The sequence below is a fragment of the Anabrus simplex genome, chromosome 3 (genome assembly GCF_040414725.1).
Source record: "Anabrus simplex isolate iqAnaSimp1 chromosome 3, ASM4041472v1, whole genome shotgun sequence".
NCBI lineage: Eukaryota > Metazoa > Arthropoda > Insecta > Orthoptera > Tettigoniidae > Anabrus > Anabrus simplex.
Genome location: NC_090267.1, coordinates 263600549 through 263614257, shown reverse-complemented (window position 1 = coordinate 263614257; position 13709 = coordinate 263600549). Strand labels below are relative to the sequence as shown.

At 38.9% G+C, this 13709-nt stretch overlaps 1 protein-coding gene across 1 annotated transcript in view; it reads right to left on the bottom strand.

The window, feature by feature from the left end:
- Window positions 1–13709, bottom strand: part of AP-2alpha (adaptor protein complex 2, subunit alpha) — a 267807-nt gene that overhangs the window by 21796 nt on the left and 232302 nt on the right. Inside the window, exon 16 of the mRNA XM_067143004.2 lies at window positions 412–556. Within this exon, the coding sequence (XP_066999105.2) occupies window positions 412–556 (145 nt within the window). The remainder of the gene's footprint in view (window positions 1–411; window positions 557–13709) is intronic.

Below are 13709 nucleotides of genomic sequence, written 5' to 3'. Positions count from 1 at the left end.
TTGTTTTTTGTTATTATCCACTCTATTTATCCTATAATTTTTCATCAGTAGTAACCTTAATTAATTGTATTATTGTAATTCCTTATCTGACATACATATCTCAATAACAGTAATTGATTACAATGATACTTTAGATTAATACTGTAAAAATAAAAATAAAAAAATTGTATGTGGTTAAGTGTAAGAGAGGGCCAAGAGCCCTAACTTCGCCACTTAATAACGACAAATAAATAAATAAATAAATAAATAAATAAATAAATAAATAAATAAATAAATAAATAAATAAATAAATAAATAAATAAATAAACTTCAAAAAGAAAAGTCCACCACAGAGCACTATGGAACAAATTAGGGCACAATAACAAGAAATGCATCTCAAGAAGGCCATTGTCAAGTTAAACTACTGCTCACCCAGCAAGATTTTTCCAGCGAGCAAAGAATGATTCGCCGTTCATCTCCGTGGGTTCGAAGAACTTGTTGATAGTGAGGGGAAGTTTGATGGTTAACTTCTGTGGCACATTGTTGTAAATAAAGGTGATCAGCATACTTGGAGAATCTGTAAAACAAAAACAAAATCATGCTACAACACTGATTATAAACAAACAATTTGTTATATCAACTTTAGTTCAAAGAAGTACAGCTCCAAATTTTCATTGCAATCTCAAGTACTTTATTTTCATACAAAAGAGCATGGAGCACTGGGGATGTATGGATATCAAAGAATGAGGGTGGTGGTTGTTTTAATGGTAAGTGCAATTAGAAAAACAACTCCTTCAAATTCTAATCAGAAAAGAAAAACTGAAGAGGTTCAAAACATCAGAGAATAATAATAATAATAATAATAATAATAACAATAATAAACACCACTGATCTGCATTTAAGGCTATCGATCATGCAGCAGATTCCCCTATGTTTATTTACCTAGTCTTCTTAAATGATATCAAAGTAGCTTGAAATTTATTGAAGATCAGCCTTGGTAAATCATTCCAATCCCAAATTCCTCTTCCTATAAATGAGCATTTTCCCCAATTTGTCCTCATGAATTCCAACTATCATATTATAATGTTTCCTACTCTAATAAATCATTCCAAGCCATCTCTCCACTGAAAGCTTGGAACATTCTGCTTAGACTAGCTATTCATCTCCTTACTTCCCAAGTCTTCTCAGCCCTTAATGTACAACATTTTCGTAACACTACCCATTTGTCAGAAATCATCCACAACAAATTGTGCTGCTTTCTTCAGGATCTTTTCCAGTTCTTGAATCAAGTACTGCTGGTGTGGATCCCATACACTAGAACATAGGTGGGCAATTAGAGCAACCCCCCCCCCCCCACACACACACACACACAAACCACCTTGAGCTAACGACATGAGTATGGGAAGAGCCAAGAGCAGCCGACTAATAGTTTGTGCTGTAAAGTTTAGATGGTGATATGCAGAGTCAAGGTGCAAGCAAAGCCACAGCAATGTACCTGGCTGAGTATATTATGTTTACGCAATACACTCACGCAGATCGTGCTGTATTCCTAAACAATCTTTTATGTTGAACTCCAGTACTTCTAAGAGTACAGGTAGTAGTCAAAGGAGTATTTAGTTATCACACGTCAAAATTAATTTGTTTCCTACGCATAACCTAATGACAGAGTAAACGTATTTACTGAGCACACAGCGTTTGGATACAAAACAACTTACTGTTTTCTCACCATTAATTTAATGAATTGAATAGAATGGGACATTAAAATGCTAGGCTGTACCTTCTGTCAGAGCACTGCTCATTGAGCTGAACTGTGTCGACCCTCTGCACTAGAACCATACTCTAATTGGGGTCTTAACGTACGCCCTCCATTTAACATCCTTTCTTGTTGTTTTTCTTTTCCCCCCCTGCCTCCCACGCCTGTGCGGTTGCAGGTACAAACTGTGTCACACATGTGAATTTGGCCCTGTTTTACGGTCGTATGCCCTTCCTGACACCAACCCTATGTGGAGGGATGTAATCACAATCAGTGGTTTTGTGGCGATTGGTAGTGTGGCGTTTGAATATGAAGAAGTGTTGGGGTAAACACAAACAGCCATATTCCGAGCAAGGGGAATTAACGGAACGGGATCAAAATATCTGACCCAGCAGAGAATCAAACCCCGTATCCTCTGAACCAAAGGCCTCAACACTGACCATTCAGCCAAGGAGTATGAACCTTTACATCCTTATTACAACCCCCAAAAATTACCCTCACAACCATATGAAGATATCTAACATATATTTACAATTTCATTTATTTTACACTCATGGAGATCTTTCCTTATGTTAAATCCCAAGTACAGTGATCCTCACAAGTTACAGTCACTCCAACATAGTAATTAAAATGGAGGAATTTCCTGACTTTTCAGCCCTTTCACCGTTCTTTTCTAAATTTGCTTTATGCAGATGGGATATGAAAGCGCTAGGAGTGGGAAGGAAGCAGCCGTGGCCTTAAGGTACAGCCCCAGCATTTGCCTGGTGTGGAAATGTGAAACCACGCATGCAAGCTGATAGCTACATGACCCAAACCGCACAACAAGTTTCTCGGTGCTGTCCATCTCAATTTTATCAAGGTCTCATTGCAGTTGCTGACAGTCCTTAACTTTTTTTTATTGCTACATACAGTACAACATCATTCACAATAAGCCTTATCTGCAATTCCAATTTCTTACTGGTAACATATATATTATTTATATGTATTTTCGCCAATAATCTTCCATATTTGTGTTGTCAAAGGCCTTTGATAGATCCTGAGCAACACAGTCCATCTGATCTCCTGAATCTAAGGTATCTAATATATCTTGCTGGAATCCCACAAGTCGATGATGGTGATGACTTATTTAAAGGGGCCTAACAGCTAGATCATCAGTCCCTAAAGGTACGAGGTACAACGAAATGCAATTATAATTAAAACTTCAAAATGTATCCACTGACTAAAAACTAAAAAGAATGATGAAAAAATGGCCATGAATCCAAAACAATCAGCGGATCCAATTCACAATGCCTCATATTCTGAGATGATTCTTGTTTTCCAAAGGAGTCCAAAATCCAGGTCACTGGCCCATCATAACTGTACTAATCACTGGTAAAGCAGAACCATGGTGTTCGTCCTATAGCAGTACTAATTACAGGTAACTTGGACCCATGATGTTCCTCGTGTGGTGATACTAACCACAGGTAAATGTAGACCAATGGTATGTCACACACAATGGCACCACCCACAGGCAACAGAGACCATTGGTGCTCCTCATATAGTGGTACTACTCATAGGTAACAGATACGTTCTGAATACAGCGGAACCAACACAATTCAGCATGGCGCATGGCAGCACTTCCCGCATGGATGCCGGTCCGTGATGCCAAGTGCCCACTCCCTCGCCTCAGTGAAATGAACATTATGGTACTAATAACAAGCAATGCCCAGACCCATGGTGTTCCTCACATAATGGTATTAATCGCAAGTAACCGACACATGGTGTTCCTCACTTAATGGTACTAACCACAAGCAATCTCATAGTTCCAATTCCATCATCACTTGGTTGCACCTTTTAGTCACCTCTTATGACGGGGAAGGAATTCTGTGGATGTATTCATCTGTGTCCCCCACCCACAGGGGGTCTTACAAGTTGAGCTTCACAGGAATAACCCTTCATAAACCTGAATTGTTTTCTATCAAACCAGTTAGTAATTGCACAAACATATCTAATATAATCAGAAAGAAGTGGATGGGTTGCCGCACGCTGTTGGTGGGGGCGTAAGGGAATGGAGGAGCGGAAAGGAACTGGCCACCCTACCGTGCGTAAACTCTGGCTCAGGCACACCTCTACGGAGGTTCGGACCTGCCTTCGGGCAAAATACACCCTTACCTTATATCCCCAACCCATGGACTTGAGAGTGGCTAAAGAATATTTTCAAGCTTGCAGAATTATGGGAATGATGTGTGTAAATAAATGAAGTAGTAAGTAAATGAGAAGTAAAGTTGGTAGATTAAGATGGTGTGTGTGATTTTTCAATAATAAACACTGGTTCATGAAAAGTGCTGCTCATTAGTTTCATTATGAGCATTGTACAAGGACGATGCTTGCCTGAACTCAATAGAATAAAGATTTCCCCCATCCTAGCGATTTGTTGGACGTCAAGGATGCAGATGTGCCAACTTCCTAAAGTAAAAAAAAAATCACGGGACATTAAGACATTGTGACTTGTTACAACACATCACTGATGAGATCATTTGCATTGATTCAAGAATATTTAACATATTATACTACTCAGCTGCATCACTGATTTTGTTGGTTTACTTATCCTTGAACTTCTTGAGCATTGTGTGACTAGTGCCGATCGTTGTTCCAACACCTCAGCTGACTTAGCTTTCTTCAAAAACTCATTTTTTTCCTCTGAGCACTTTACTTATTGAACAGATTTTCCAAAGTATTCTCAGAAGGCATTGATTGAAACAGTGCTTCTGTTTTGTAAATGTACTAAAAATATTCTCACCCTTTGTATTACTACGTGGAATTTATAAAATGCTTCAAGTAGACTTAGAAACTCTGATATTTAAAACGCCCTATTAATGCCCATCAAATATTAGTCTCCTCAGTTAGTGATAGAACAAGGCAAAGTGTGGAAGTGTCTAAGTAACAAAATATCACTGAATTTGCTTTCAAAATCAGGAGATCTGTGTCTGAGATCAGGAGAGTGAGAGTAAAGGTGAAAAATTGGATTCTCCTGTTAAAGTCAGGGAAATTGCCACATCTGAGAATGGGAGAGGACTAGGATTGGGAAGGCTGCAGTTATGGCCTTAAGTTACAGCTTCAGCATTTGCCTGGAGTAAAAATGGGAAACAACAGAAAACCATCTTCAAGGCCACCGACTGTAGGATTCAAACCCACCATCTCCCAAATGCAAGTTGATAGATACACTGCATAGCCAAGTTACTCTGTAGTTTCAGAGAGTACACGATTTCCTATGAACATGCACCGTTTGGAAATTAAGCACTGCATTTAAGCATAATGCCTCCTTACAGTTCTATGGAGAGATCCTCCATCTAGGTATGTGCCAGAACAAGCCCTTCAAGGTCTTCTTTAACATTTCTTGTAGCCTATTCCACAGGACTAGAAGTGAACAGAAGAAATGGATAAAGAAATGTATTTAATTACTAACTGGTTTGATGTCCGGCCCCGCGGTGTAGGGGGCAACACGTCCGCCTGTGACCCGGCGGCCCCAGGTTCGATTCCCGGCCAGATCAGGGGTTTTTAATTGTAAATGATTAATATCCCTGGCCTGGGGACTGGGTGTTTGTTGTCCTTAACATTCCTTTCCTCACATTCAACACTGTACACTTCCGCAATTTCCAACTACACGCAGGTTCATAACATATGGTGCAAATTAGGGGCAAAAGAGCTCTAGGTTGACGCCCTGAATAAATAGCATTTATATATTTTTTAAAATGGTTTGATAGAAGACAGTTCGGATTTATGAAGGGTTGACCCTGTGAGGCTCAACTTGTAGGATTCCAAAAAGATATAGCAGCTACCTTAGATTCAAGGGATCAAATGGACTGTATCACTGATGACTAGAGATGGGAATTATAGGCAGGAATAGGTTAGAATGCAAACGTATTTGAACAAGGCGCAAGTGAAATCTAGCCGCTTTACAGATATGTCGGGGAGTTGCATAAAATATAGGGGTTCTGATAGTTCAGACCGATAATATTTATACAAATCTCACCGCAGAACCGTCATCCGGGTAACATACATTTGCGCCTTGTTCAAATACATTTGCATTCTAACCTATCCATGCCTATAATTCCCATCTCTACTGATGACCTATCAAAGGCCTTTGACATCACAGATATGGAAGATTGACGAACATACATGTAAATTACATATAGATATATATAAATTATATGAGTAAAAAACTGGAATCACAGATAAGGCTTATTGTGGATGATATTATACTGTATGGAGCAATAAATAAGTTAAGGATTGTGAGCAACTGCAAAGAGACCTAAATGAAATTGAGATGGACAGCACCGAGAAAGTGGCTGTGTGGTTTGGGTCACGTAGCTAACAGCTTGCATTCGTAGCTTCCCATTTTCACACCAGGCAAATAAATGCTGTGGCTGTACCTTAAGGCCACGGCCACTTCCTTCCCACTCCTAACCCTTTCCTATCCCATCTGTGTTGGTGCGACATAAAGCAAATTATTTTTTAAAGTTACAATCTCACAAAACATTTTGTTGTTACCTAGTACACGGTTAGGGTCAAGAAAGGCAAGTGTTTGAAAGAATTTCTTGGCACAAGCAAGTGCACAGGTTATCAAGGTAACTATTCTTGAGGGCAGCAGATCAGTTATTTGCGTTCCTACCAATCTTTCTATACATCTTGAACAGACAGAACCAGGGCCTTGGAAGATGTTTGTAATTATTACAATTACAATTAAAGTAAGAAATAAATAGTTTACCAACATTAAGGTAATTATGGTTCCTTCTTTCACCAAGCTTTTATTGATTAAAAAAACAACACACACACACACACACACACACACACACACTCTCTCTCTCTCTCTCTCTCTCTCTCTCTCTCTAAGTTTCAGCACATAAAAGAAATCAGGATAAGATCTGAAAACAGCTAAAATCTCACACACATTGTCAAATCAGATGAAATAATACTACAGTAATAGTAAATGATGAATTTATAACAAGAAATTGGTGAGGTAGATATAACCACTAGGGTTAGATATCAAGAATAACCGACACTTACATGTCTATATGTAGCTGTTCGAATCGCTAAGTTACTGTCAGGTACTGTAGCAAGGAACTCGCCATGTACTCTGTAATTCAGCTAACAAGGCGAGTGTACAGTACGGTGGGGACCGATTTTGTCAACCTTTCACTATGTAACTCTACAATGGTACAAAATACCAGTTTCAATATTCTCTCTAGTAGCATTTCAGTTTTTAAACACAGAAGCCATCCTATAAAACAGGATTGAGAGATTCGTTCTTCCCCCCCTCCACCCACTTTTCTTTTATCCTTCTTAAATATTTTTTAACTAAGCAATACATCTTGTAGCAATATAAAGCAATACTGCACAAAATGCTACTAGAGTAAAATTGTTCATCTTAGTTAACCCTAGGAGGCTTGGACAAGTTGAAATCTTGAAATTCTGTTTTTAAACTGTGTATTAAAAACAACAGCAGGGAGTAAAAAAAATTAACAGACTTAAAATTCTGCACCTAACATTAAGGAGCTAGTGCCTTGTAACTAGTGTTCAAAATTCAAGAGAATTTCCAAATAGGTCTTAAATTTTGTACCCATGCAGATTAACCTTGTGAAAGCTCAACAAAATTGGTGTCTGCCACATTATACAATCTCCTTGCTAGTTCCAATCTTTAATTTCTCAGCAAAGAGAAATGAAATGTTACACTAAAAAATCTAAAATGTTCAATATTTCTTCCAAGTATTAAAAGTCCATTGGCAAGTGGCCAATGGCACTGCTATCAGTTTTTGCAGTTTCCCTATTACCACATAACCCTTGGTGGTATCTGAGGATGTAATCATGCTCCTGGTTGAAGACTCAACTGTTAGATACCATGTATAATTTGATAGCCATATGTTTTTGAGACTAATGATTAGATAGTGAAATTTAGGCAAAGAACCCTTGTTCCTTAACACATACATGCTTAGATGAAGTTATTAGGTTTATCATTGACAATTAGTTCTAAATAAAGGTGTTTTACCGGGCGAGTTGGCTGTGCGTGTAGAGGCGCGCGGCTGTAAGCTTGCATCCGGGAGATAGTAGGTTCGAATCCCACTATCGGCAGCCCTGAAGATGGTTTTCCGTGGTTTCCCATTTTCACACCAGGCAAATGCTGGGGCTGTACCGTAATTAAGGCCACGGCCGCTTCCTTCCAACTCCTAGGCCTTTCCCATCCCATCGTCGCCATAAGACCTATCTGTGTCGGTGCGACGTAAAGCCCCTAGCATAATAATAATAATAATAATAATAATAATAAAGGTGTTTTATAATGCCTAAAAAGACATTTAGATGGTAGTGACCAATTTAAAGTTTCTTTAGATTTTTGCATCTGTCTATTTTTCTCAACGCATTGAAGACCAGCCCCAGAGATCTCCATAGTACTGCGGTCAGCGGTAGTGGACGGGCCCCAGAAATATCCGTTTTTACATACTGGCTTAGTTTTCAGCATATTTCGCTGTCTGTTAGCTAGAGTTTGAACTATCTGCCATCATACCATGGAATAGTAGGATCACCAATGTTAGTGCCAGTAATTGTTGTACTTTTACGATCATTGTAACCATGAAAACAACCTATATGATATTACGCACGCGGCTAGAGACATTTGTCAAGATGGTACACACCCATGGCAATTTGCCTTGTGTGACAAAGTATTTCAACATTTATACAAAGATTCATTATCTGATGTGCCACATGGGCGACAAGCCGAGAATTCTCGTAGTTTCTCAGCTGATAGTAGGTGACTGGCTATGAGAATTCCCTCTTTTATGCACCCTGCATTTCCTTGATCATTGATACAATAGTGGGAAAGACTTAATTCCAAACCGTGTAGTCATGTAAGATAAACTATCACTATTGCTGCATCTTTCTTTAAATCCTCATGTATTTAAAAAAATAATATCAGATATGTAGAGCTATTTCCTGGAGCTCCAGCGCAAATATCAACATGGCACGGTGAATTCATTTGCTGACAGATAACGATATTTGCAATTCATTATATGCAGACCGGTTATCATACGTACCAAGTGACACTGAGTTGGATATTTGCAATAATTAACGGCCAACACTAAACAGGGAGAGACCGCAAAGCAGGGCCTCTCAAAACGCCCAAAATCTCACGCGTGCAAACCGAGGTGCAGAGGTTCCTGCACCGTGCATCTGCCCAACCTGGCACTGTTCGGACCAGTGTTTTAAATAGGGGCGACTCTGCTAAGCTCGGCTTAACTCTGCTCGGATGGTGGAGCGCTTCAGAGCAAGTGAGGAAGGGGGAGACAGGCATAGGGAAAGAGAGACAGCGCTATTGCTTAAAATCGAGGAATGGGGGTCTGCACTCTGGTCAACCTAGTGAAGTCTTCTTTTGCACCTTGTGCCTGATATGCACCGGTGCATGCACGCTGAGAGGCTCTGCCGTAAAGAGAAATCCTTGCATACCTGAATAAAATAAGTAAATGATAAGCACAAACTGGGCATTCCTACTATACTCTGCTTAGAAAGACTTAACTGGAGCCACAACTTTTACTGCCTTGGAAGATTTCACACCATAACAAGACTAATAAGCAACCTAGCGAGTATATGTTCCAATTTTGAAGTCAATGTCTTCAATACATTGAGTTACGGTAGTTTCGAGTGCAGCAGTGTAATTTCCTTCTTGGAGGCTTGAACTATCTGGTCTGCACAGGGTAGCAGCCTCTGTTCGGGACCTGTCCTCAATGTCTTAACAGCCTATACTGCTTACCCTTCCTTTTCCTTAAATTCCAGCTTCCACCAAAATAGCAGAAACCAGTTCGTCCACTGACTTGCAAGTATTCTGAATAGGCTGTGCATGCAACTTGAACTGTATAAGGCTGAAAATAAAATCTTCAATAACTGCTGGGAAAAAGATGAAAAATAAGTTGGACATTGTGCTGCAGAAAAACCTTGGACTGAAGACATTAGCAGAAAAACAATGGACTGAAGAGTGGCATGGATATGGTGGGAAGGAGGAGGAGGGGATCTTCAGGACTGAATTCCTTAAAATGTTTCAACGAATAAATCTAATCTGAAAGTAATCCCACATAATCAGTGTCGTCTTCTCCTCCTTCGCAAAAGGGTCACTTAAGAATACAAAGAGTTAACATTTGTTAGCCTTTTCTTTTAGACCAGTATCCCCCTCCCCCCTGCCACACACACACACACACACACACACACACACACACACACAGTGAATATTCTCACAAAGGCATCATACCCACGATAAAAAACACGCTAAGTAAAAACTAGGTCAAATTTGAAATTTATATTTTTCAAAGAAATAATCAAAAATACAAATATTTTTGAATTAAGAAAATGAAACTATTGCAATTATAGTGACACTGGTGTGTTTTCTATTCACCTGTGTGCTGTGAAAAAACCTCAGGGATCTACCTCCAAAAATGTAAGTAGGAGAATGTTTTACCTTGGTGTGTGCATTTTCATTAAAATAATATTATTCCTCAACCTTTTGTTAGCGAGATTTGATTCCGCACTGTATTGTTTGGACCATCTTGCAGATACTTCCACGTACATAGCCTTCTTGGCGATAAATGAAAAAACATTAGTGACAGCAAGGTCGTCTTCCTGAGGGGAGGGGGGAATTGAACCAGAAGGTCACCCCTTGTGTTTCTTACGCCCAAATCAAAATCACCTACTGTATCACCAGATCTGGCCTAACCAATTTTTGCACTGAAATCTCCCAGTATTATGTTTACATGTCTCAGAGGTTCTTCAGGGTAGTAACTACTTCCTAGAACTTTTCAACTAAATTATCTTTATAGTTGGTGCATATATACTTCTACAATATTAAGATTCAACGACATCCCTTGCAGCTGTAACATGACAAACTTATCACTGAATTACTAATATCTTCTGATAAAATAATGCCAACACCTAGTCTGTGGTTGGGATCATTATTACTACTATAAAAGACTGCCTTCCAGACCTGCACTGTCCTGATCTGGCCATCATAATGTACGGAGGAATATCTAGGATGGTTACTTAATGCGTGGCTCTTTAAGTTGACTATGTTCAATTCTCATTTAGTAGGCATGTCTGTCAGTTCGCCTCCGTGGAGAAAGTGTGCTGGTGTCGAGCAATCACTATTCCCATTACCAACTAAAGTTTGTGAATTGATGGCGCCTTCTATTTCAGGCAAGATGGTACTTCTTTGTCTATTTGCTGTTTTCCTACATTCTTCCTCAGACACCCTGTAACTGTGCAAACCATGCCCTCCCATTATCCTCCCCATCAAGTAGACTGTAGAACAGTAAATTTCCATGTAGTCCCATGGACAGCTAAGTACTGGGATATTTTGGGAGAATACAAGATGGAAGAAAATTTGACTAGTTCTCTGCATTCTTCTAGGAATGTCTTGGGATTATCTTCAGAAACTGTATGTGGGAGACCTCAGTGACTTACAAATCTTTGTAATGCCTTAAGAAATCTGTCAACAGACATATCCAAATAGAGTAATGCTCATGTCGTGATGCAAGTGAACAGAAGACATGACTTGCTGAATGTATTAACCTTCTTCACACAAAGCAGACCAGCAAAATCTAAACCAATGACTGAGAAGGGGAGTGAAGGCTGAACACAATTATCTGGTAACAAGGCTTCAAATTCTTTTACTGGCGAGTTTTTGGCAATTTTGCAAGACAAGCATCTATGCAAGACATTTTAGATGCCTTATCTGGATCAAAAGGATCCAGCAGTTAGCGCAAAGTTCAGAGGGTACAAATTTCACTCCCAGGTAAAGTAGTCAATACGAGAGTCTGGTGTACGAGTAGTTGCGTGAAATGGTCATTTCCATTTAGAAATAAGGGGAGTATTTAATTTTTGGAGAGTTCTGCAAATTGGAGCCCTCCGAGGTGAACAAGGTTGTCTTCCTGATGGGGATGAAAACATGCAACCTTAGAAGTCCTGGGAAGTGGTAAACAAAGTGCTTCATATTCCTCTGGGAAGCTTTCTTGTTGTGATTTATATATCAGATGGTGCAACTCTTTCCTAATTAGGAAGCTGGTGAGTTTTCTCAAATTAGAAGTCAAGAAATCAGTAAAACTTTTTCTTCCAGTACATTATTCCTGTGAAGAAGATAGTGATGAGAGATATAAATCTAAATTGTTCTGGATGCAAAAACTTCTCCACATTCCTTTCTTTTATCTAGCAGACCTTGGTTCGTGAAGTTTTAGTTTTGCTACAACTTTATGATACAGTATATATTGAATAAATTGCATTGAAGTCACTAGTTAGTCAAGACCAAACATTTGTTTTATTCAACATATTAACTCTAGGTTCAATGGATACATAAACAACTAAAGAATAGATTCATGCTACATGTTCACATAGAATCGATCTTGTTAACAATAAAGCTATTTTACTATCATACTCATTACAGCAATGTCATTGTTTTTTCTAGGTTCCGATTTACGAGCAAACAAAAATGTTGTTCAACTCAAGTTGTTCTTATCAGGAAATAAAGGCACTGGTGATACATACCGCTCCTGTGCAAGTGTTCCAAAGTTTTGGGACCAAAATGTGGAGGAATATCTGATAATGTCATCCATTCAGTCGAATCTAACCACCGATGATCAGCGGTAGAGTGTCGGCCTCCGGATCCCAAGATAGCGGGTTCAAACCCGGCAGAGGTAGTCAGATTTTTGAAGGGCGGAAAAAAGTCCATTCGACACTCCATGTCGTACGATGTCGGCATGTAAAAGATCTCTGGTGACACATTTGGTGTTTACCCGACAAAATTAATTAAATCTCAGCCATAGACGCCCAAGAGAGTTTCGGTTTACTCGGCCTGCCATCTAGTGGGGGCCTAGAGTAAAACGGGACGTCGAAATTGACGAGCAGACAGCCAGATGGCGTCAAATTGAAATGTCTGCACACGGTAGCTGAGGCCATACGATTATTATTATTATTATTATTATTATTATTATTATTATTAATGGTCTCCAAGTTGTCCTGTTCCACACTGCCTCCTTTAGTTGTTCCAGGGTGAGGGTGGAGTATGTTTTAATGGTGTCTAACCAACGAGTCTTCTGCCAACCTTGTCTTCTTGTACAATCGCAATCACAAGAATTCCGGGTGGAAAAGGAAACCAGTAACGTTTGGACGAAGGTTTTGGCCAACCCTGAAGATCAAGGAGAAGTAACCATGACAACGTCCCATGTATTTGTCTTCCAGGAGGCGTAGCTTGCGACGTTGCACACTCAGAGACCACTCCCAACTCCAATTTTTTGGGAACTGATTAGGATGTTTCTATGGTTAAACATTCTGGCTATACTAGCTTTTCCTAATAAAGGAAAACAATTTAACTGTAATTTAACTGCGATGCAAGGAAGAACCATTCTTTCCGTTTTTCCCTAATTAGTTTCCTCCAATCGTTTGAACTGCTAGAAAATTATTTTTATGGAAAACTAGAATACTGTTTTAGATTATACAAATACTATTATTTTCGTGTGAAGGAAGAGTTTATTTTATTTATTTACATTTTTATTACAAAATGCACTCCTTTGTTTCTTTTAAGACATTTTACTGTGATATGAGAATCTTATTTTTATTTTTACCTACCATTATTTTTCTGGATTGTGAATAATTTTCATTTACATGTATTTTAAATGTAAGCACTGTTTCTGTCTTGTGTAAGTCATTTTATCCCATTTAATTTCTATCCCATTTCCCATAATTAAATTAAGAAAAACGAATGGTATAATATATCAGTAAAAGGGTAGGCCCTAAATCTTTATATGAAATAGTTACCGTCTTTCATCTTAATTTCTTGCATTCAAATTTGATATCCGTGTATATTTTAGTGCAAAGTATATTAATTCTTTTTCTGACACTGTCTGCATGAGTATTAACATAGTTTAACTTAATAGGGCCAATATTGATGAAGATATGGGTCATACTTTCTTAC